The sequence below is a fragment of the Mirounga leonina genome, unplaced genomic scaffold (genome assembly GCF_011800145.1).
Source record: "Mirounga leonina isolate KUSES-001 unplaced genomic scaffold, KU_Mleo_1.0 Mir_169, whole genome shotgun sequence".
Classification (NCBI taxonomy): Eukaryota; Metazoa; Chordata; class Mammalia; order Carnivora; family Phocidae; genus Mirounga; species Mirounga leonina.
This window is the reverse complement of record NW_023270431.1, coordinates 18995927-19021525: the sequence shown is the minus strand read 5'-3', so window position 1 is coordinate 19021525 and position 25599 is coordinate 18995927. Positions and strand designations below refer to the sequence as shown.

The window sequence follows — 25599 nt, the reverse complement described above, 5'->3', positions numbered from 1 at the left end:
AAGAACAGACAATCCTGTGAAATATTTTCATTTTTGTTTTCTGCTTTAATTATTTAAGTATGATATGAATAGTTGCTTAAAATTCCTTGTGTGATTTGAATAATATGCACAAATATTTTAAGGAGATATTAGGTTCTCCCACCTTAAGTCATTAAAAGACTAGGACAATTATAATTGTAAAAAAAAAAATTAAATACTACTCAACTCATAGTAACATTAGTTGGCACAATTTTGTCTTTTTAATGGAAGGAGAATAGATACTAGTATGAAATCTAAGCATTTCTCTTTAACATTTTTCTCAGTGAATCTACGACTTTCTTATTTCTCAGGCTGTAGATCATTGGATTTAAGAAAGGAATTATTATGGTGTAAAATAGAGAGTCCATCATATCTTGATCATCTGCCTGTGCAGATTCAGGGCGCACATACATGAAGAGAAGGATAAGAGATGGTCTCCACAGGTGGAGAAGGCTTTCCTTATGCCTTGCAGAGACTTCTTTTTTAAGATTATAAAAAGAATTAATGTGTAAGAGATAAGAACAATCAGAATGGTGAGCATCTGAATTGACATAGAAAAAATAAATACTATGAGAATATTAAGAGACGGATCAGTACAAGAAATTTTAAATAATGGCATGATGTCACCGTAAAAGTGATGTATTATGTTACTATTACAGAAGGTTAATCTGAATAAAAAGCCTATATGAATTATGGCATCAAAAAGGCCACCTACAAATGATGAAATCAACAGCTGCATGGAGAGTCTGTAAGTCATAATTCTTGGATAAAGTAAAGGCTTGCATACAGCCACATACCGATCATATGCCATTGTTGCCAGGAGAAAACATTCTGTGGTGGCACCGACGTAAAGGAAAAAAATTGTATCATGCATTCAGAGAGAGAGATCATCTTATTCTTGGCAAAGAAGTTGACCAACATCTTGGGGGATACTGTAGATGACATCCAAGCATCCACAAATGCCAGACTCCCAAGAAATAAATACATGGGAATGTGAAGGTGAGGATCATTGCAGATGAGAACAATCAGACCAAGGTTTCCCACAATGGTGATGAGATATATAACCAAGAACACCAGGAACGAGGGAATTTGCCACTCTCGTTGATATGTGAGTCCCGTGAGAACAAACTCTTCCAGCTCTGTTGTATTTTTAGTTTCCATAATCTTAATAGATGGCTTCTGAAATTAAATGTGGTATATTTAAAAAGAACATTCATTAAAGATTTATAAAAGACAATTCAGTGAGGGTAACTGAAATAAAATCATACAGTGGGCTGTAATTTTATTTATTCTAACAAGGCAACTATTTGTGGGAATTGTTATACTGGAAAAATACAACTATTTAAGTTCATACTATGTGCAGAATAAGCAGATTTGGAAGACAAGAAAAACATTCTGAACATGAGCAAATTTATGGGGTAACCATTGAATGAGGTAGGCAAATTCTGTGTGTAAGACATTGATGCAGCAACAAAAGTAAAGATGTTAGAAGGGCCTGGATTGTACAGTGAGTCAATGCCCTGTGAAACATCTTCAAATTTATCCTTCAAACAATAGGTTGGGACTGAAAATTTTAAGAAAGGAAGTGGCATCCTAAGATATTTATTAAATTAAATGTTTGGTTGTAGAAAATAGGCTGAAGAGAGAGGAAACTAGAGTAAAGGACACCAATCAGGAAGTTGTTATTATTGTCCAGTGATTCCCAAGCCAAAATATGCATCAAAATTATCTAGGAGAGTTCTTGTACAAAATATAGATTCTGAGATATTACAATAGAAATTGATTTGGTAGGTCATGAATTGGTTGTAATAATATGCATTTTATAAATGTTGCCAGTTGATTAAACAGCATATGAAGTTCTTAGACTATGTGTGATATGACATGGGGAGTAATGAGGAGGACAAAGAGGTAGCTCAAAGTCAACCAGAATGTACAGTCACTAGGACTCAGTGACATATTAGATGGGAAGGGAGGTGGTCAGTGAAGGAAAAAGAAGACACTTTGTGCCTGGGTAGATGGTCATCAAAAATTGAGACTGAGGACTCAGGTGTGGTAGCCAGTTTTCACAAGGAACATTCTGGGAACATCTGCGTGAGATATATTCAGCAGTATGGTTTTATAAGAGCTTAATAGAAATGATGACTGGGAGCCATTAGGGTGACTAAAAACATAGTTATATATGATTCACCATTGAAGAGTGTGCATAAGGTAAAAAGAAAGAGGACATAGAAAGAAACTCAAAGAAGTTTTATTAAAGAGATTAGAAAATGGGTATACATGATGTATTTGTTGGATAACATCTGATCCTATGTTCTGCTACATGAGTCCTGGTGGCAGAAAAAGCTGTCATCTGGTCTAGAGGCCAAAAGTTATAGATGTTGACATTCCCATCCCCTAGCACCTAGAATGAGGGGACTTGATGTAGGTTTGCCAAACTCACCTACACTGGATTTGGAATATGGAGAGAAGGACACAAAGGGTCAGGGGAAAAAAAAGAGAGTTTTGATTACAAAATCAACCAAGGGAAAAGTAGAAAATGTATCCTACACCCACAACAATGGCATTATCAGTTGAGCTGTTGCATTCTGCATCCAGGAGCAAGGACAGAAGCTCTTATCAAGCTATATATACTAGGGACATGATTTTGGCTGTTTGACAGGCTGTCTTTCTGGCATTGTGTTCCTGCCCATTTTTCCAGTGGATTTCTCCAATCCCCTAGCATTTCTATATTAAAGCCAATTCCCACTCACTTAACCCATCTCCTCTTGCAACCAAGAGCTCTGGATTAGACAAAACAAGAAAAGGAAAGACCAGTAAGGACACTGAGCAGAGTGATCAAAGAAACATGAAGGAATAGGAAAGGTGAGTGTTCCAGAATTAAAGAGAGAAAAACACTCAAGAAGGACAAAGTGAAGTACAGTGCCAAAAGTGAAAAGTGCTCTGGTGGAATAAGGAGTGATCAGCGATCATTAAGTGTGGAATTAAGAGATTCATAGTTGTGGGAAACAGAACGCCACAACGACCACTGGTGCATGTTCATTCAGTCTCCGAGATCTCTGAGAAAACTCGAGATTGCAGGGTTAAAAATAACCCAAAAGGATCAGAGTGAAATGCCCTTGGGATGTGTATGGTCTGTTCTAAAGTACACAGCAGAAGATATTTTGTAGATAGGAAGCCAGCTGTAAACAGCACACTGGGCACTCCCTCCTTTGTTCTCTTATCCTGTGTTAAGGTCTGAGTACAATGGTGTTTACAATTAATTGATCACAGCCAGTTACAGATTTCTTTATTCCTTCTCCACTCCCACTGCTTCACTTAACTAACCCTGTGTACATGGAAGAATGTGCCTTATACTAAACCCCTGCTTTAAATCATTATAGACCTATATCATCGTAGAAGGTATATTAGATTATGGAAAATAAACCTTGGCACCTCGGGCTGTTTGCTCAGGGTCCCCTGTGCCTCTCTATACTGTCGTCTCTTTTTCTCAGTTCTTTCGCCACCCCAGGTCCAGGACTCTCAGAGGTCGACACATAGTGGTTTAATGAGAGCAGTTTCCATTTTCTGATAGAGTTGAGGTCAGAGAGTAATAAGAAGTGAATGGGAAACAAGGGGCACTGCAGTGAGGAGAATGAAATAGGGTATTCCAAGGAATGTGGGGAGCAGTGGGGATCATCTGCTGCCCACTGAGTATCCATAGTGTGTTCATAGATGGGTAGGGATAGGAAAGGCCAGGCCCTGAAGAGAGATAGAGGAAGTATCAGAGAAAGGCTGAAGATGAAATAAAGGGAAAAGCTCAGAGATTGGGGCTAAATGTTTGTCTTAATTCTGGTTTTCATTAAAAGTTGTCAATACTGGGTATCATTTCTATTTCTTTCATTCCAAATTCCAACTTTATTTTTCTATGGAAAATGCGTATGAAATAGAAACTGTCATTTTAATTTTAGGCCAGAAATTTTGTATTGTTCACAAATATATGAGCACTGCTGAAAGTTCTTTCCATATTTAAAAGTTACTTTATCTTTGTTTTTACAGTAATTAGAACTGACTTTCTCTAGCTATTCCCGTTTTACTCGAGAGCCCTTTCCTCTCCACCAGGTTTTTAGCAGAATAAAATCGAACAAAAGACTGGAACCTAATCCAGGCAATCTAAATAGCCAATGCCAATGATTGCAATTGGTAAATGTATATTTATTTGGAATGGGTTTCCCTCCATACAATCCCAAACTACTAAATAATTGAAAATTCAAGTTCAATCATTGAGCCTTTATTAAGTCAGAAAGTAGAAAGAACCCTGGAGGGATATTTTCTGCATTTTTCCTCCTATGTATATATATAAATTACTCAATGAAATTATTGTCAGAAGTGGGTGAAAGGATACACAGGTGAACAGTTTAGTGATTTAACTTAAAAGCTTAATCAGAGAATGTGGTTAATTAAATGGAATAAACATTTTGAACAGAATCATCAGAAAGATTTCTTACATGGGAAACATTATGACCTAAATCCTTAAACCCATTTTTAAATTGTCTAACATTCTAGTTCACCAAGCTTATCCTATGGAGTCATTATAATTTTGCTATGATTGATGATTAAAGAGTGCAATTTAGTCTTCGAGCCATTTTGCTTACCCAGATTTTACTCACAATAGTAAAACATTATTAGATTATTCACTATTTGTTTTCTAGTTTGTTTCAAATTTTTATTTAAATTCTAGTTAGTTAATATATAGTATCCTACGAGTTGTTTCCCATTTTCAACCTGCTATTTGGTCATGTTATAAACCAAATCAAAATTATTTATAAACATAACAGTATTTTTAACTTTCTATAAAAAACAATGAGTATTACATAAATCAATCTCTTACCAATATCTCTTAAGACATTATGGAGATCCTATCAAGGCTGGGCTTTCTCAAGTGGAAAAAAATTTTGTTGCACCAGAATGACCATAGCACAGGCAGCAACTCTTTGCAAACTGATTCATTTTGGAGGCTTCATTTACCAAACTCAGCAAAATGCTGTTTATATAAATTTGTGTTGAACACAAGAGTCAACCAACTGTACAACTGTGTGCTTTTGCCAGAAGAAGACGGCGTGAAGAGCTAAAATTCCCCTAATGGCATCCAAGGGTTCCCTTTAGGACAAAACTAAGCTGTTCTTCTGGGCATTGCAGATTTGAATCTGTATGAGAAGTCCAGGAGTCCCATCGGGCATTACAGCCTGCGAGATCAAAAACATCATGTCACGTATACAGTTCTAGTTGCAACAGTAGAAATTGCGCTTTATGCCCCTGCTTTCCACGACAAATGACAATTCTGACATGTTTATGCAAATCAGTATCTATAAAATAGGTGTTCTGAGTGCTTTGATCAATATGTTCTTGTCTGAGCTAATCATACATGATTTATTTTAATCATACATGATTTTACTGAGGCCAGAGTTTAGATTCCCTTCAGGAGTCAACTCCAAGGAAAGTGGTCCTCCTCACGCAAACTGCAGCTCACATTCCAGACTTTGACCTGACTCCACACTTTAAGCTGAAATCTGATGAAAAATCTTAGTAGGCAAAGGTCAGGGGAAGTGCAAAGGGAAACAAAGATAAAGCACTGCAGTGAGAGGTACCATAGCTCAGTGCTTCTCAAACTTTAATGCCTGTGAATCTCCTAGAGAGAAATCTTGTTAAAATGCAGATTCTGTGTCTGTAGATCTAGGAGGAGCCTGAGGGTCTTCATTTCTAACATGGTGATTGCTGCCTCTGGTCTTGTGTCATCCACAAGACCTTTATTGTTGGAGGGCCTAGATTATCAGAGAGCCCAGATCATAGGAGAAGCACTGCATTGCAAATGTGGCTGGCATGTTATGAGAGAAGCAGGCAGGAACCAGTTGGGGTCAGGGAGGCCAGCATATAATCACAAGGGACCTTGGAGGATGGGTCAGGGGCTTTATTCTTTACCCTAACGTAATGTAAAACTATTGAGGGATTTAAAACTTGGTTCAGATTTGTCTCAACAGAGGAAGTTGCCAATGAACATTCGTTCAGAAAAATAAAACTTAATTTACTTGTTTATGACAATTTGATTTGATATCTTAAAAAAAAATTAACCTCCAGTTGCATCATGGCCAGCAACATAGGCAAGGAAAAGAGACGTATTTTTTGATAGATTTATTAACCCATTTTCCTGGATTTCCAACATTCTTAGAATGTTGATAGTGCAAGAGAAAGTGAAAAATTAACATAGATGAAAGAGGATTCACTGTGAATATTCTGCAAAAGGGTTGAGTAAGCAGCATGATGAGCAGAGGTACTTTTTTTTTTTTTTAAGATTTTATTTATTTATTTGAGAGGGGGAAAGAATCCCAAGCCAAATCTGTGCTGAGCTGTCCAGGGCTCCATCCCATGACCCTGAGATCCTGACACGAGTTGAAATTAAGAGTTGGAGGCTTAACTGACTGAGCCACCCAGGCACCCCCAGAGGTAGCTTTTAACATAACAAAACTTGGCTGAAATTTCCTTCCCCCTTAAATGTTGTGTCCTTATCTCCTAACACATTTTGTTGTTTTGCTATGAGTACAAAAGGTCTGTATTGTTGCTTCTGGTATGGATTGTCTTTTCAATTTCAGTTATTTTAATAGGTAGGTTGTAGTGTTTCATTGTAGCTTTAATTTGCATTTCCCTGATGATTAAGGATGGTTAACATCATTTGGTGCCCTTATTTGACTTCTGTATGCCATATTCAGTGAAAAGTCTATTCAAATCTTTTGCCAGTTTTTAATTGGATTATTTGTTTTCTATTTTTTTAGTTTTCATAGTACTCCTTATATTTGAATATGAGTCCATTATCAGCTAAATGATTTACACATATTTTCTGAAATTCTCTGATTTGTCATTTTATTTTAAAAATATTTCTTGAACAGCAAGTCTTTTAATGAAGTTAATTATAATTTTTTTTTCTTTTATGGACGGTGCTTTTGGTGTTGTATTTCTTTGATTGTACATTTATGTCTATTATCCTTTTTTGTGTATTATCTGGATCAGAGTTCCTTTTTTGCATATAGATATCCAATTGTTTCTGCTTAATTTGTTGAAAAAACTATCTTTTCTCTGCTGAATTACTTTTTACCTTTGTAAAATCAGCTGTCCATATATTTATGAGTTTATTTCTGGACTTTATTCTGTTTCACCGATTTATTTGTCTATGTTTACAACAATACAGCACTGTCTTGATACTGAAGTTCTATATGAAGTCTTAGAATCAGATATTGTTAGACATCTAACTTTGTTCATTTTCAAAGTGGTCTTGACTATTATTGTGCATTCTTTGCATTTCCATGTGAATAATAGAATCAGCTTCATCAGTTTCTATAAGAAATCCTACTGTGATTTTTATTGGGCTTTTATTAAATCTGTCGGTGCATTTAGGGAGAATTGACATTTTTTTCAATACTGAATCTTCCAACCCACCTTTCCATTTATTTAGGTATTCTTCAATTTCATTCAGAAAAGCTTTTTTTTTCTTTTTCTGAGTAGACATTTTGCACATTATTTGTCAGATTTACCACTGCTTTCATATGCTTTTAACTATTGTGCACAGTGTCCATACATACATACATCCACATGTTTGCAGATAGGGAAATTATGCAGTATACATACTTTTGTAAACTGCTATTCATGCTTAATACAGAGAGTGAAAGCTCTAGAGAAAGGAGTTTAAGTCCATACTCTGACACCTTCTGCATTTCCTTTTTTCCTTCTCTTAGGAAATTCGTTTATTAAAATAAAAGGACAAAGACCCCACCAAAAAGGAGAATTACAGACCAATATCCCTGATGAACATGGATGCAAAAATTATCACCAAAATACTAACCAATAGGATCCAACGGTACATTAAAAGGATTATTCACCATGACCAAGTGGAATTTATTCTTGGGCTGCAAGGTTTTTTCAATATCCGCAAATCAATCAATGTGATACACTACATAAATAAAAGAAAGAACAAGAACAATATGATCTTCTCAATAGATGCAGAAAAAGCATTTGACAAAGTACAGCATCCTTTCTTGATTAAGACTCTTCACAATGTAGGGATAGAGGGTACATACCTCAATAACATAAAAACCATCTATGAAAAGCCCACAGTGAATATCATTCTCAATGGGAAGGAAACAGTCAGCAAAACCAAAGACAACCAACAGAACCAGAGAAGATATTTGCAAATGTCTTATAGGATAAAGGGCTAGTATCCAAAATCTATAAAGAACTTATCAAACTCACCAGCCAAAGAGCAAATAATCCAATCAAGAAATGGGCAGAAGACATGAACAGACATTTCTCCAAAGAAGACATCCAAATGGCCAGCAGACACATGAAAAAGTGCTCAACATCACTCAGCATCAGGCAAATCCAAATCAAACCACAATGAGATACCACCTCACACCAGTCAGAATGGCTATAATTAGCAAGTCAGGAAACGACATTTGTTGGCGAGGATGCAGAGAAAGGGGAACCTCCTACGTGTTGGAGGGAATGCAAGCTGGTGCAGCCGCTCTGGAAAGCAGTATGGAGGTTCCTCAAAAAGTTGAAAATAGAGCTACCCTATGACCCAGCAATTGCACTACTGGATATTTACCCCAAAGATATAAATGTAGTGGTCCAAAGGGGCATGTGCACCCCAATGTTTATAGCAACAATGTCTACAATAGCCACACTATGGAAAGAGCCTTGATGTCCATCAACAAATTAATGGATAAAGAAGATGTGGTGTATATATACAATGGAATATTACACAGCCATCAAAAATGAAATCTTGACATTTACAAAGATGTGAATGGAACTAGAAGGTGTTATGCTAAGCAAAATAAGTCAATCAGAGAAAGACAATTATCATATGATCTCACTGATATGTGGAATTTAAGAAACAAGGCAGAGGATCATAAGGGAAGAGAAGAAAAAATGAAACAAGGTAAAACCAGAGAGGGAGACAAACCATTTCTTTTTCTTTTTTTTTTTTTTAAGATTTTATTTATTTATTTGACAGAGAGAAAGGGAACACAGCAAGGGGAGTGGGAGAGGGAGAAGCATGCTTCCTGCCTAGCAGGAAGCCCGATGCAGGGCTCAATCCCAGGACCCTGGGATCATGACCTGAGCCGAAGGTAGACGCTTAATGACTGAGCCACCCAGGTATCCCCAGAGGGAGACAAACCATAAGAGACTCTTAATCATAGGAAACAAACTAGAGTTGCTGGAGGTGAGGCGGGTGGAGGGATGGAATAACTGGGTGATGCACATTGGGAAGGGTATGTGTTGTAATGAGCACTGGGTATTATATAAGACTGTTGAATCACAGACCTATACCCCTGAAACAAATAATACATTATATGTCAATCAATTGAATTTAAATAAGAAAAAAATTTAAAAAAATAAAAATAATAAAATAAAAGGAGATACTAATATGATATATGAAATAACTAGATTCTGGTGTGACCACATGGGTGTGTTTAGGGAGCATCCATAGTTCAGTCTGTGCCTTTGACTTACCATTGCTTTTCTCCCCTTTTAGCAGAAATGCCAAGTAGTTCCCCCAGGCATGCTCTCCTAAAACAGGCCCAGTCATCTCTCTCTCCATCCTGACCAGAAAAGTAAACTTATTCATGAACTTTTCCTGCCAAAGATGGCCAGCTTCATTTTACTTCTTCTTCAAACTGGCCACCCGGCTTTGGTCTAGCCAATCCCATGCTAGCCTTGTGCACCAGGGGTAACATGTTCTCCTCTGGCTCCATTTCTTTAACACTAGAAATCAAGATTCAAAGTGGACTTACAGGGTAAAGCCCCTTGAACCTTTAGTCTAGGCCATAATTTCCTGTGTTTTTTTTTGTTTTGGTTTCTGGTTTTAGTTTTTTTAAGTACAAAAAGCTGCTTTTATTATAGCACAGGGACAGGACCTATGGGCAGAAAGAGCTGCATTGTGATTGTGAGGAGGGATTGATTATATACTTTTAAGTTGGAGGAGGTAGAGAAAAAGGAAGAAAGGAAGTCTCTAAAGGATTTTCATAAGTTAAAGATTTGTGTGTTATTTTGACCAAAGCTCAGATAACAATATATTTTTACTTACTATTCTCTGCACTTATATCTTTTTTCTAGAACATCTAAAAGGTTTATGTACTACTCCTCAAAACTCCTGGAAGATGATTTAGCTACTTCTGCTTATCTGTTTTATATAAAATATATGGACTTGGGCTTTTCTTTGAAGACTTTTAACCAAAAATTCAAATTAAAACACACACACACACACACACACACAAATATTCAGGCTACTGTTTCTTCTTTAAAAAAAAAAAATATTTTATTTATTTATTTGACACAGAGAGAGAGAACACAAGCTGGGGGAGGGGCAGGCAGAGGGAGAGGGAGAAGCAGGCTCCCGGAGGAGCAGGGAGCCCGATGCGGGACTCAATCCCAGGACCCTGAGATCATGACCTGAGCCAAAGGCAGTCGCCCTACCAGTGGAGCCACCCAGGCACCCCAGGTTACTGTTTCTTATTAAATAAGCTTTGGTAGTTTGTATATTTTCAGGGAATTTGTTCATTTCATCTAGTGGACATAATTTTTGTACATAAAGCTATTCAAGATATGTATTTAATGTCCTTTAAACATTATAGCATCTGTAACAATGTATCTTCTTTCTCCAGATATTTGCATTTTAGGTCATTTAGTAACTTAAGTCTCTTCTTTTCTTGGCCAGTTTGGCTAAAAGCTTATCAGTTTTATTGATCTTTTCAAAGAACAAGGCTTTTCATTTCTTTGATTTTTCTTTATTATTTTTCTTTCAATTTAAATGATTTCTGCTCTTAATTTATAAATTTATTTTTACTTGCTTTGGATTCAATTTGTTCTTTTTATAGTGTCTTAATGAAGAAGGTTTGAACATTAATTCAATCCTTTTTTTAATTTAAATTGAATTAACCAACACGTAGTACATCATTAGTTTCAGATGTAGAGTTAAGTTATTCATCAGTTGCATATCACGCCCAGTGCTCGTCACATCACTCTTTTTTCTTTTTTAATATAAACATTTAATGATATAAATTTTTCTCTAAGCACCATTTTAGCTATATCCCACACATTTAAATATTTGTATTTTCATTTTCATTGTATTTAAGATATATTCTTCTTTCCCTTGTTACTATTGCTTTGATCCATGGGTATTTAGAAGGCTCTTTAAAAAAAAAAAAAAAAAAGATTTTATTTTTAAGTAATCTCTATACCCAACATGGGGCTTGAACTTAACAACCCAGAGATTAAGACCTGCATACCACCGACCGAACCAGCCAGGCACCCCTAGAAGGATGGTTTTTAATTGCCAAATATATAGAGATTCTTGGATATATTTGTCTTATTGATTTCAAGTTTAATTCTGTTATGCTTTATATTTTGCATTAATTCCATTATTTTAAATATTACCCAGAATCGGGTTTATTTTAGTGAACATTCAATGTGCACATAAAAATACTGTATGGCTGCTGTTTGATGGAATATTCTATAAATATCATGTTAGTTGATAGTATTTTTCAGGTCTTCTTTACTCTTATTGATGTTCTTTCATCTTTTTTTATCAATTATTGAAAAAGGAGTACTACAGTCTTACTCTATAATTGTGAATTTATATATTTCTTCTTTCCATTCTATCAGTTTTTATTTTAAATATTTTGAAGCTCCATTGTTCAGTGCTTACATATTTAGTATTATTTTGTCTTCTTGATAAACTGAACCCTGTATAATTTTGCAATGTCCCTCTTTATCTCTGGTAATATTTCTTGATCTAAGGTCTATTTTGTTTGATAGTCACTCCAGCTTTCTTTTGATGAGTGTTTGCATAGTGGATCTGTTTTCCATCCTTTTACTTCTAATTTAATTAAGTCTTTATATTTGATGTGTGTTTCTTCTGAACTGTATTTAGTTAGATCATGCTTTTGAATCCAATCAGATAATCTGTCTTATACTTGGTATATAATGCCATTTATATTTAATGAAATTATTGATGTGGTTGGATTAAAAACTATCATTTTAGCTAACATGATAGATGTTTTTCTGTCCATTATAACTGTTCTTCATTCTCCTTTTTTTCTTTTCATGCCTGCTTTTGGACTAATAGAGACTTTTTTAAAAAGATTTATTTATTTATTTTAGGGAGAGAACAAGCAGAGGGGAGGGGCAGAGGGAGAGAGAGAATCTTAAGCAGACTCTGCGCTAAGCACAGAGCCCAACTTGGGGCTTGATCTCACAACCCTGAGATCACGACCTGAGCCAAAACCAAGAGTCAGACAGCTAAATAACTGTGCCACACACGCACCCTGGATTAATAGAGACTTTTTTGTGATTTCATTTTATATCCACATTTGGCTTATTATTTACACATTATCTACTTTTTGGTGGTTCCCTTAGGATATACAGTATATCACTTTAGTTAATCACAGTCTATCTTCAAATAATATTATGCCAAGTAATAATTATGTCATATTGAAATAAGATAGTACAGGTATGCCTGATTCCTGTATAAAATATACAGTACTACCTTAAGGGAGCAGGGGCATCTTAGTTCGTGTTTTGCCAGACTCTGAAACATGATTTGAGTGGAAATAATTTATTTGTGAATAGTTGATGAGTGAGAAAGTGAGGAAGTGAGAGAGGAAAGGAAATGTACCCAATAAAGTGTAATTTATAAACCAGTTACAACAGTGGGCAGCCAAGTTTAATCATTTTTTTGAAACACCAGAGGCCACAAATTTCAAAAAGTTTATATCAACCAAAGGGCAAATGATTGGGGATATTTATTCACCAAGTACCATCAGTCATTGGTTAATAGATGGTCTGGAGGAGATTCTAGAACATTCATTTCCCAGTTCTTCTAGTCTGCCTTAAGTAAGGGTAGAATAGTTCTGGCCATCAGAGAGAGCCCTCAGATGCAGAAGTACAGCTAGAGAAGATATGGGCAGCTATCAATAGTACCTGTGATAGGAATCAATAAGCAGTGTGATCTGTGACTTACAGTGTATGAGCCATTCAATGCTAACTGTTATAGCAGGTCTGAATATCTCTCAAGCTGCCCATTCTCAAAAACCTAAAGTTGTGGTTATTCCAAAAAATAACCAAAGAAATGATTAAACTTGCTTTTATGGGCTTAGAAAAGCAGAAAACACTGCCTCCTAGTGAGTCATAGGACACAGTTTATACTACATAACACTTACATAGGGCCTCTTAATTAAAAGGGAGTATCCTCTGATATTTGCCAAAATTCCACTAAAAGAGTGATGGGATATTATTTAATTTATTTTATTGTCTTTGAACTCTAACTGAATGCTTATAATACAGTTACCAGTCACACTATCATCATCTACTGGTTCATTGCTTACAGCGTCTCATACAGGCAGCCAGCCACACAATACTGTGTCATGAATACTGCCTCTGAGTTAAGCAGTGCACTCAGACTGCAGGGCCATGCGCAGTTGCTCTGCATACAGTTTGTCCCAATACTCTTCATGGAACCCAGTATTTTTTTCTCAATAGTTTATAAATGTTGTCCCATTGTTTTTGTATTCTCAGTGCAGCAGACAAAACATTACTGTATTTATCTTTCCTTTATCAGTAACCCAGTCTCTCTGTCTAGAAGGTTGTAGATATGCTCTTTACCCCTGGAGTCTGGGACTCTTTGCCAGGAACATATGCTTATGGTTGGGATGCTATAAGTGCTGTCCACTGATGATTATTCAGCTTAGGAATCCAAGATTTCATTTGTTTCTAGGAAATGGCTTGATGATCTGTATTTCAGACTGATTCTGACTTGCCGATTCCAGAATCAACAGCTTTTAAGCTGATGTAAACATACCATAGATCCCTTCAGTAGGAGGTTGTCTCCTAAAATACTTTTGAAAGATAAATACTCCAATATATGAAATTTTCTGATGAGTTTGAATATTACTATGGTTTCACAGCACCTGTATTTTGAAGTAACAGTGTCCTTATTCACAAATCTAAATCTTTCCCCTTGCCTAGTTGAAGAGAGGACAGAGGACCTTGCAGAAACATGGATAGAATAGGCATTTAAATCTCCATCATCACCAAAGATGCCTCTATTATGTCCTTCCATTTCTATGACAAGGACCATTTTCTCCCAACTGTATTTGATTTGTAGAAATTTTGAATTCAATTGGCTTCAATGTGTACACTCTTCTTGTCACTCCCTGTTTAGATCTCCCATCACATTGATGTAATCATTTTAAGTTCATGTTCTTTTTGTGCCCTGTAAAAAGCTCTTTCAAAAGTCTGAAACAGGCAGAGCTGACTTCAGTCTTGGCCTTGTATCTTCCTGCCTTGCATTCCTATTATGTCTATTCATCAGATTTTCTGTATACATGATTCTTCCTCTTAATTCTTCCCTATGGCTCAGCAATATCAGGCCATCACCTAGAGATTTTGCAACAGTAATAGGTAGCCAAAGATAGTACAGATTCAAATGAATTATACATTTGCCACTTCAGAGTTCCTTTAAATTTAGATGTCCAACAGAGAAAGTCACTATACATTCCTGTGGAGTAGCCAATGAAAGAAAAATAAATATTACACTGGAAGTTTTCATAATCATTTCAGAAATAAAAACCCTTCCATATTGGCACCTACCCAAATTAAGATATATTGCATTGTCTAACCAAAGAACTAAATTATTTTTACTTGAGTAATAGTAAATGTGTAAGAGATTATAAGAGTAGTAACTATGTAAATTTATGTTTCTGCTTTATTAAACATGAAAAGATACAGTATACTCCTAATATCTGAGGAGATATGTCCTGAAATCTTCCAATACCCGCAAATTCTGAAATACCAATATTGCCAATAATTTCCATGACAAAAGGTACTATGTATTTTCATACAATTGAACCATACTTTTATTCAATAGTTTACTTTTTATTTTATCCCAATTATGATTCTTCTCAGTAAAATCCACCAATCTCCTATATTTTCTTCACTACAAAGAAGATTTTCTTTCTTCAGGGACAGTTTCCTCCAAGAAGTCACTTCACGTGAGTCTCTGAACAGTTGAAAAATAGCAAGCTTTTTGTTTCTTTCAAGTTTTTTTTTTAAATTCCAATTTGTTAATATACAATGTAATATTAGTTTCAGGTGTAGAATTGAGTGATTCATCACTTACATAACAACACCCGGTGCTCATCACAAGTGCCCTCCTTACTACCCATCACCCGTTTAACACATCCTCCCCACCCTCCAGCCACCTCCCCTTCAGCAAACTTCAGTTTGTTCTCTATAGGTAAGAGTCTGTTTTATGGTTTTCCTGTCTCTTCCCCACCCCATGTTCATCTGTTTTGTTTCTTAAATTCCACATATGAGTGAAATCATATGATATTTGTCTTTCTCTGACTGACTTATTTCACTTAACATGATATTCTCTAACTCCATCCATGTTATTGCGAACAGCAAGATTTCATTCTTTTTTTGTGGCTGAGAAATATTCCATAGTATATATATATATATATACCACTTCTTCTTTATCCATTCCTCAGTTGATGGGCTCTTTCCATAATTTGTCTATTATTGATAATGCTGTTATAAACATCAAGGTGCATGTATCCCTTTGAATCAGTATTTTTTTATTCCTTAGGTAAATATCTAGTAATGCAATTGCTGGACTGTTTCTTTCACATAAACAAAAATAAATTCAAAATGGATAAAAGACCTAAATGTGAGACAGGAAGCCATCAAAATCCTAGAGGAGAACATAGGCAGCAACCTCTTTGACCTCAAGTGTAGCAACTTCTTACTAGATATATCTCCTTAAGCAAAGGAAACAAAAGCAAAAATCAACTATTGGGACTTCATCAAGATAAAAATCCTCTGTACAGTGAAGGAAGCAATCAACAAAACTAAAAGGCAACCTTTGGAATGGGAAGAGATATTTGGAAATGACATATCTTATAAAGGGTTAGTCTCCAAAATATATAAAAAACTTATACAACTCAACATGCAGAAAATAAATAAACCAGGGGCACCTGGGTGTCTCAATTAGTTGAGCATCCAACTCTCAGCTCAGGTCTTGATCTCAGGGTTGTGAGTCCAAGCCCCAGTTAAAAAATGGGCAGAAGATATTAATAGACAATTTTCCAAAGACATACAGATAACCAACACATATGAAAAGAGGTTTAACATCACTGATCATCAGGGTAATACAAATTAAAATGACAATAAGATATCACCTCACACCTGTCAGAATGGCTAAAATTAACAACACAGGAAAAAACAGATGTTGGCGAGAATATGGAGAAGGGGGAACCCTCTTACACTGTTGGTGGGAATGCAAACTGGAAAAGCAGCAAGACTTTTGAGATGTAGATCCTAGACAATTGTCTTGGCTCAGTCACAACAGCTTCAACAAAGAAACATGCAAATGTCTGCCACAATAAAATTTTAAACTATTACATCTAATTTAGAGGAAATTTACAAAGACTAAAAAAGCACAAATTCTAAATACTTAATTTTAAAAAGATGTTCTATTTTTCATAAAGAATTCAGTTTTCTGTGATATTAAGATCATCTTCCACTGAAACAAATATCCACTGAAGTTGACTTTCATCACACAGCACTCAGAAACTGCCTTAGTCATTGCCTTCTACTAAAACTATAAAGCCAGGGCTAATTTGCATAACTTCAGATCCCTTGTGTTTTGCAGAGTTTGGAAAAAGCAAGTTTAAAATTTGTCTTAAGAACTATTTATATATTGGGCTCCTGGGTGGCTCAGATGGTTAAGCGTCTGCCTTTGCCTCAGGTCATGATCCCAGGGTCCTGGGGTCAAGTCTCACATCGGGCTCCCTGCTCCTTTGGAGACTGCTTCTCCCTCTGCCTCTCTCTCTCTCTGTCTCTCATGAATAAATAAATAAAATCTTAAAAAAAAAAGAACTATTTATGTATTTATTATTCTCCTCAAGACACCTATCACCTCTTGGTTTCTCAGACTGTAAATAAAAGGATTTAGCAGGGGAATTATTATTGTATAAAATACAGAATATATTTTATCTTGATTTTCAGCTCGTCCAGACCCAGGACACACATACATGAAGAAGAGAGTGCCATAGAACAAAGAGACAGAGAGCAGGTGGGCACTGCACGTGGAGAAGGCTTTGCTTCTGCCCTTTTCAGACTTCTTTTTCAGAATGGTGACGAGGACATAGAAGTAAGAGATGATAATTGTCATAAAAGTGAAAGATTGTATAAAGACTGAAAATATAAAGATCAGGAGCATATTAACTCTAGGGTCAGTACAGGAAATCTCAAACAGTTGTAAAATATCACAGTAGAAATAATGTATTACATTGGACTTGCAGAAAGTTAATCTAAATAACAAACTAACATGCAGCATAGGATGAAGAAACCCAATAATATATGAAACACTTAATAACTGAATGCAGAATATATTGGACATCACCACTGGATAAAGCAAGGGGTTACATATGGCTACATAACGGTCATAGGCCATCACTACCAGAAGGAAACATTCTGTGTTTGCACTGGAAGCAAAAATATAAAATTGAGTGATGCATTCAACCAGGGATATCATATGATTGTTAGATAAAAAATTCATTAGCATCCTGGGAGTCACAGAGGATGAGGAACAAGCATCTGCAAGGGCTAAACTGCCAAGGAGTAAGTACATGGGAGTGTGAAGATGGGAGTCCTTCCAGATGAGAAAAATCAGTCCGAGGTTGCCCACCATGGTGGTGAGGTAGATGACCAAGAACACCAGGAACAGGGGGACCTGCAGCCCTGGACGATCTGTAAGTCCTGTGAGAACAAATTCAGTCACCTGTGTTTTGTTTCCATCAGATTCACTGAAGCTGATCACTGAAATGAAAGAATAAGTGAAGAACACAGTCATAAAATACCATGAAAATAATCACATTTTATTTGAAAATAAATGTATCTTCTTTTTTTTATATATCCCTTTACGCAGAATGTTTAATTTTACACTTGAGTATTCTTTACAAACAGTATGTATTTGGGCAACTGTTCCCAAAAATTAGGGGGAATATATATATATTCCATATATATATGGAATTCATTGCTGTATAAGAAAAGTGGGCTTATTTTTTTATTTGGAAAAAATTGCTTGTAGTTTAATAATCACCCTCTAATTTAAAATCTTTAAAAATAGAAATAGAATTTTTTAAAATATGGTAGGGGCACCTGGGTGGCTCAGTTGGTTAAGTGTCCAACTCTTGATTTCGGCTCAGGTCATGATCTCAGGGGTTGTGAGATCGAGCCCCCCATGGGGCTCTGTGCTGGACATGGAGCCTGCTTAGGATTCTCTTTCTCTCTCTCTCCCTCTGCACCTCCCCCCAACTCATGTGTGTATGTGAGCTCTCTGTGTAAAAAAACAAAAAAATTTTAAAAACTAAATACGCTAAAGATTAGTTATCAAAACCAATAGCATACATTCTAAATGGTACAGCATCTCCCTCAAATTAAGAACAGATTGAAATGCTTACTCTGACCATTATTGTATGGTATTTTTTTAGAAACTGCAATACATCTGAGATATGAAAGTAATATAATAAAGATATAAGGAAATATCATAATAATTATAGGAAATAAATTCATATTTTTTCTAATGTTATATTGTTATAATTAAATAACATTATGACTTTAATAAGTACCAGATGAAGGCTGGATACAAAAAGAATTACTAGATTTTTATCCTTTGCAAACAAGAAAGAGAAATAAGAGGGAACTATATCAATTATAATAGCCATACACTTTAAAATACATTGAAATATTTTTAAAATATGTGAGACCTATGTGAATAAAATTGTAAAAACTTAACAAAGAATATTATACAATTTCTAAAGAAATAGACAGCCAAAATATGTTCTCAGATTAGAATCTTAGTATTATAAATATATCAGTAGAATTCAATTAATTTTTAGTTAGAACCCTAATTGCTTTTTAATGTGATAGCATAAGCATAAAATTCTTATAAAAGTATTTTGAAGAGACAAGGAAAATATGAACTGTATGAAAGTCAAGTATGCAGTGGTGTTAAAACATAAAACCATTTAATAGAATGTAATGTGACATGGAAATAGGAAAATATAATAGTAAAACCAAATAAAGATTCCAAAGATTGATTCAAATATATTTATTGGAATTTAACATAGTACATGGATGATTTTTCAATTGACAATGTTGATTTAGTCAATAAATATTGTGACTATACTTGCCTATCTGGGAAAAAAAGTAAGAATGGCTTCCTTTTCTATGCTTGTATTAAAATTGCAGCTGGATCGGGGTGTCTGGGTGGCTCAGTTGGTTAAGCGTCCAACTCTTGATTTCAGTTCAGGTCATGATCTCAGGGTCCTGAGATAGAGCTCTACTTCAGGCTCCATGCTTAGCATGGAGTCAGCTTGAGATTCTCTCTCCACCTCTGCCTGTCCCCCTGCTCTTGCTCTCTCTCTCTAAAGATAAATAAAATCTTTTTAAAAATAAAAATAAATAAAATCTAAAATTGCTGCTGTATCAAGGACTTAAAAGTAAAAAATAAAAAAAACAATTTAAACATTCTAAGAAAATTCATGAAATAAATATAATTTAAATATATAACAAAAATCTTTGACTAGGGGTGCCTGGGTGGCTCAGTCGGTTAAGCATCTGCCTTCCACTCAAGTCATAATCTCAGGGTATTGGGATCAAGCCCCACATGAGACTACTTCCTCGGCCCAGAGGCTGCTTCTCCCTTTCCCTCTGCCTGCCGCTTCCTGGCTCGTATTTTCCCTCTCTCTCTCTCTCTCAGTCAAATAAATAAATAAAATGAAAAAAAAACTTTGACTAATATAAGAAAGCCATAATAAAGAAAGATATAGATATATTTAATCTAATGTTTAAATTCATGAAAATAGAGTATATATCAAATCTTTCACAAGGTAAAAGGTGACTAAAACTTTGGAAGAATATGTATAATTAATATAATAGGTAAAATATTAGTATCTATCAGGTGCAAAGAAATATTACTAATTGGTAAGAAAATCAAGTAATTCAATGGAAAAATAAAAATGGAATTGAAAGAGCAAGTCACAGAAGAATATATCAACACATTCAATAAATGTGGGAAAAGATGCTCACCTTCCCCAGTACTCAAGATGTGCGAATAAAATAAGACATTATTTGTCATTCCTCAGATTAGCAAAATCCACTGGTTGTCAGAATTTAGAAATGGTCATTCTCACACTTACTGGTAAAAATGTAAATTATTAAGACTTTGAAAAACAATTTGCCAATATTTTTTAAAAATAAAAATACACATACTTTTCAATTCAGTGATCCATGCCTTCAGTCCATTCTATAGCAATAGCATATCATTTCATAGGGAGAAAAGTCTACTGCAGCATTGCTCATGGTGGCAAAACACTGGAAATAATATGTAAACCAACAGGATGAAGCAATGGTTGAACAAATCCTGATATAATCATACTAATCAATATGATGGCAGTCATTTAAAATGTTATTGCTCTGCCATTTTTCTCAAAGAAATTTCCACAATTGTTAGGAATGTGAGAAAACTAAGATGCATAGAAATGTTTTTAATATTATCCCATTAAACAAACAGGCACTAAAATCTTAAAATTCTCGCTCTGTATATCTATGAATACATGCACATATATACATTTGCATATAACCATATGAACATAAAGACTGTGTGAAATGATAGACCCTAGCTTGTTAATACTTATTGTTTGCTGTAGGTGATAGGAGAGTAATAAAGAGGAAGGAGAATTAAACAGTACCTCAAAAACAGTTTTTCTGATAAAGACACAATATATAATGTCATCCTATTTATACAATTATAAATATTCATATACGGTCAAAGCTATATATTTAAGGACAGTCATAAAAGTATTGATAGTGAAGAAGAGAAAAGGAAACAGGAATAATAATACTATTATTGCATTTAGTAGAATAGAATAAATCATAAGTAAATTTTATTTTACAGATTTTCTGTATTGTAAAATAGAGAAAAAATATTGGATTATGTAGCATATGCTTTTGGATATTTTTGGCCATATTTGAATTCATCCATTGAGAGTGATTTCTCTCTCTCATTCTCTCTTACTCAAAAGGTTTTTTGTAAATGAATAAAGTTAGGTATACCAGCACGATAAGCTTTTTTAAATAGATTTTTTCATGTTCAGGTGCCTTTCTTTTTGATATGTTAGTAAATATTTTATAATTTTTACCAACATTACATATGGAATATTTGATGTGGCCTTTAAATAATTTGTTTGATTTTGTTCTATGACCTAAAAATTTTGCCTAAAAGTAAATCCAAAAGAAGAGATCCCAAGATATTTAGAAGTGAATGCACAGACTCTTAGATCACCTAGAAGAAAAAAATCTGCCTATAATTTGATGTGTAAATTCATTGTTTCTCAAAATAAAATGAATAACACAATTTTATACATATACTTCTTGCTGATTAAAACACAAAAATTTTACCTATTTACCAAAATTGTATTCTTTAACTTTAAAACAGGTCCATAGGCAATATTTTTCTTAATGGTTAGGATTAGGGAGAATGGTGAGTTATTTTCCATATTCTTTGAGAATAGAACAAGAAAAAATTATCTTTAAAAATTTATCTTTTAAAGTATATACCCATGAGGAGCCCTGGAAACACAACACAAGCATCAAGAAGACTGACTGAAATATTTCCTCTAAAAATTGGCCTTAATGGACATTGATGACAAGTCATTTAATTTCCAGGGTGAGGGTTTTGTCCTGAGTGAGCCTACCCTGCTTTCTTGACAACTATAAACCCATAATTGATACCTTATTTTCCCAATTAGGTCAAGGTCTATTAAGTGCTTGGATCTTTTCCATGTCTATCTATCTATCTACCTATCTCTATATTATATATATTTGTGTGTGTGTGTGTGTGTATATAGCTATAGATATACACTATGTGTGTGTGTGTGTGTGTATTCCTATACACACACACACATATACCTATTTGGAATTAAGAGGCTGAAGAATATCAGTGGGGACTTTAGTCATCTTTTCATGATTCCATGGACAAATTAAGGAAGTTTAAGCAGCATAATTTAGTTTTGTCTTCAGCCTGACAAGGAAAATTTTCTATAGTATAAAATAACCTCTGAAAATTTTGAGTCACCATCATTATCTTTCCATTTGTCTCATTTTTCTATTATCTTGTTTACTATTAAAAAGGAATCTTATTATATGTGTCTCTTCAACAGTCAAACATTTAGTACTTATGAAAAGCATCCAGAATTGTCTATCCTGAAGAGAAACAGAAAATCTCATAGGGTTACCAGGATTTTCATTTCTGACCCGGATATTTCATTATCAAATAAGCAAATTGAAAAATTACAAATAATGAAAATTAGATCCTAGTGCCCTCACTCAGTTTTTTTCAGTCTTTTGGAGACTGATAAATGATGGGTTTCTTGAAGGAAAGATGGTGGGTTTCCAAAGGAAAAAAAAAAGAAAAAAATGTAAATTTCCCTCTACCATACTTTACATTGTTGGGGAGCCAATCATCTTTATGAATTACCAAACTGACAAAGCTGCTGGCTGCTTTCACGTCCATGGCTGTACTTTCTCTTGAAACCTTTAAATGAAGAAAAGTGGAAGATGCAGAATGAAGCAGTGATGTGTGCCAAGATTTCCCTTGGAAACCCCAACTGTGGGGACATGTTTATTTGTACTCTTTTTCAAATCTATTCGTGAAAAAGAAGAATAAGTCTTTGGAATTCCCTCAGTGAAAGTTACCAATGGAGTCCCTGTAGGACAGAGGTGAAGCTGTTCTACTGGGCATTGTGAGCTAATCAGGGAATAACCCAGACACACCAGGTATAACAATTAGAAGCATACTTTGTGTCAATAGAGTGCACTGAGAGGGAGACATGACACACTGCCCCTGAGCAGTTTTTAGGTCATATTAATTTCCTTTCTCTTAATTGCTCTTGATGTTGCCACATTCCAAACACCTGAGATTTCCCTCAAACATCTCAAAGACTCATGAAACTCAGAATGTACAGATCCAATTCAGTCTTTTCCAACACTATCACCAAATGTGGCCCTTATCCTGTCTTCCCATTCTCAGTTAATGGAATCATCATTACCCCATATTTAAAGAAACAAACCCGAGAGTCATCCCTTGACATTAAATTCCCCCTCAAACCCTGTCAAAACCATTATCAAACCGGTGGCTTTTATCTCCTTCATATCTGTTGAAACCATCCACTTCTCTCAAAAGTCAAGAAAACTCTATTGTGCACCTAGAATACTGACATAACCCTTTAATAATCTATGTGTGTTTTCTAATATTTTCTCCTACCACTGCCTGCATTTGGGCCAATGTCACCTTTATAAAATACCAAGCCACTGAGATCAGCACCATTCTCACACCCATGGAGGCAACTCCATTTAAACCCTTAAATATAACTTATGATCACTCTTAGAAGAAAGATCAAAATCTTTAAGCCTGTATATCCCTTCCCTCATCCTAAAACTTATCCAATCATCCTCTATACAAAAGTTTTGTCCAATGTAGTTAATAGATTCATTTAGGCGAAAGAGTCTGATATTTCAGAATTGATCTAAGAGCTGAAGTTAAAAATCAAAATTACAGTAAATTAAAAAGTTAAAAATTGAGGCGCCTGGGTGGCTCAGTCGGTGAAGTGGCTGCGTTCAGCTCAGGTCATGATCCCAGGGTCCTGGGATCAAGCCTCACATTGGGCTCCCTGCTCAGGCGGGGTCTGCTTCTCCTTCTCCCACTCCCCCTGCTTGTGTTCCCTCTCTCAAATAAACAAATAAAACCTTCAAAAAAAAAAGTTAAAAATCATGACTTCTGTATGCGGTGTTGATGAGGAAAAAATTCAGTTTGTCAGTTTGTTTTTCTAATCTTAGTGTAAGTGTAATTTTATTTTACAGATTTTTTGCAAAATATAGAAAAATAGAGAATTGTAAAATAGAGAAAAAATATTGGGGCCCCTGGGTGGCTCAGTCGGTTAAGCATCCGACTCTTGATTTTGGCTCAGGTCATAATCTCAGGGCCCTGAGATGGAGCCCTACATTGAGCTGACACCGAGCTTGGGGCCTGCTTCAGATTCCCTCTCTCATCTCCCCTTCCCTTCCCCCAGCTTTCTCTCTTTCTCTCTCAAAAAAAAAAAAAAAAAAAAAAGGAAGGAGTTCTCCTTAAACAGTGGCTAAGATGCCAGCACCTCTCCAAGCCCATTAGAACTCTACCTCTTATGCTGCCTCTGTGAAAGGAATATACACACGCTTTTGTGAGGAGGCTGACAGAGCTCAAGAACCCAGATAGAAGCCCCGATAGTGCCCACTGGTTGGCACTACATTTTCTGCAGTAATGTGAACAGGTCATAAGAAAATGACAAACAATAATTATGAACTTGTCCTTTCACTGTCTTGGACATAGTAGAGCATACAACAAAAATCTGATCTAGGTATGAGAGAGTAAAACCCTGAATTTCTGACAGATAATAGGATTTATGGCTCAGCTCTCTTGAGCTGCAAAGGCTTCCTCTGAGAAATACTTGTGGGATAGTACCGTGAGATTCACTCAGGGAAAAGGGAAATTATGCTGTCTATGGGTAGCTTTGTGGACTGTAATTACTTAAAATGCTGTAAAAACTTTTGTTTTTAAAACTCATGAACTTGATATTATTTAATCACAAATAATTGTTTGTATATAAAAGTCTTATATAGACTTATATAATGCAACTGGAAATGGTTTAATTTTATGGAAGGCTTTTAAAAGACTTTACATGTGCTTCAAAGAGTTTCCAAAGGGCTATCATTGGAGGTAGAGCTCTCATGCATTTACTCATTCAATTATTATCTACTGAGATGATGATATAATAGTAAATGCAACTGAAACATTGCTCCACTCTTGATTATAATAAAATCATACATTCTGACAAACTACGTGGGTATTTAAAAGACTTAATCGCTTAAAGTCATCAACCATATTTTTATAACATAGTCATGTAAAGTTAACACGTTTTTCATTTTTTCAATAGAAAATGTATTGAATATTATCAATGTGCAAGATGTCGTATTAGGTGTTGTGCTTATTTAAATAAAAATTGAAAAAAATGGTAAGGATATTTTATTTGAGTAACATGTATTCCTCTATCGTTTTATTAGTCCACCTTAAATTTGTTTCTTTTGCTGTATAAAAAGAGATTTAGCAGAGAATTGCAATAATGTACAGCAAAGAATACATTTTGCCCTATTCTTCATCTGGGCCAAATTCAGGACTCATGAATCTGAAAAAAGAGCGTTATAGTAGAACAAGAGAACAGTGAGCATATAGGCACCTCTGTGGAGAAGGCATAGCTTCAGCCTTTTTCATGATTCTTTTTCAGTATGGCAAAGAAGACATGGGTGTAAGAGACTTAATTGTTCATAGGAGTGAAGTTTGAATAAAGACAGAAAACAAAAAGAATTAGTGCATTAATAGATTCATCTTTTTGGAAATTT

The 25599-nt window shown here is 35.1% G+C and overlaps 2 protein-coding genes across 2 annotated transcripts; both read right to left on the bottom strand.

Annotated features, from left to right (window-relative positions):
- Positions 1 to 272: 272 nt before the first annotated feature.
- Positions 273 to 1179, bottom strand: LOC118017426 (olfactory receptor 5H2-like). Its single transcript, XM_035015320.1, is given in 3 exon segments — positions 273 to 442; positions 445 to 867; positions 870 to 1179. Coding segments are annotated over 3 exon segments (903 nt in total).
- Positions 1180 to 16984: 15805 nt separating this feature from the next.
- On the bottom strand, positions 16985 to 17890 carry LOC118017312 (olfactory receptor 5AC1-like). The gene has a single exon (XM_035015115.1). The coding sequence runs from the start codon at positions 17792 to 17794 to the stop codon at positions 16985 to 16987; it is 810 nt and encodes a 269-aa protein (XP_034871006.1). The 5' UTR covers positions 17795 to 17890.
- Positions 17891 to 25599: the final 7709 nt, after the last annotated feature.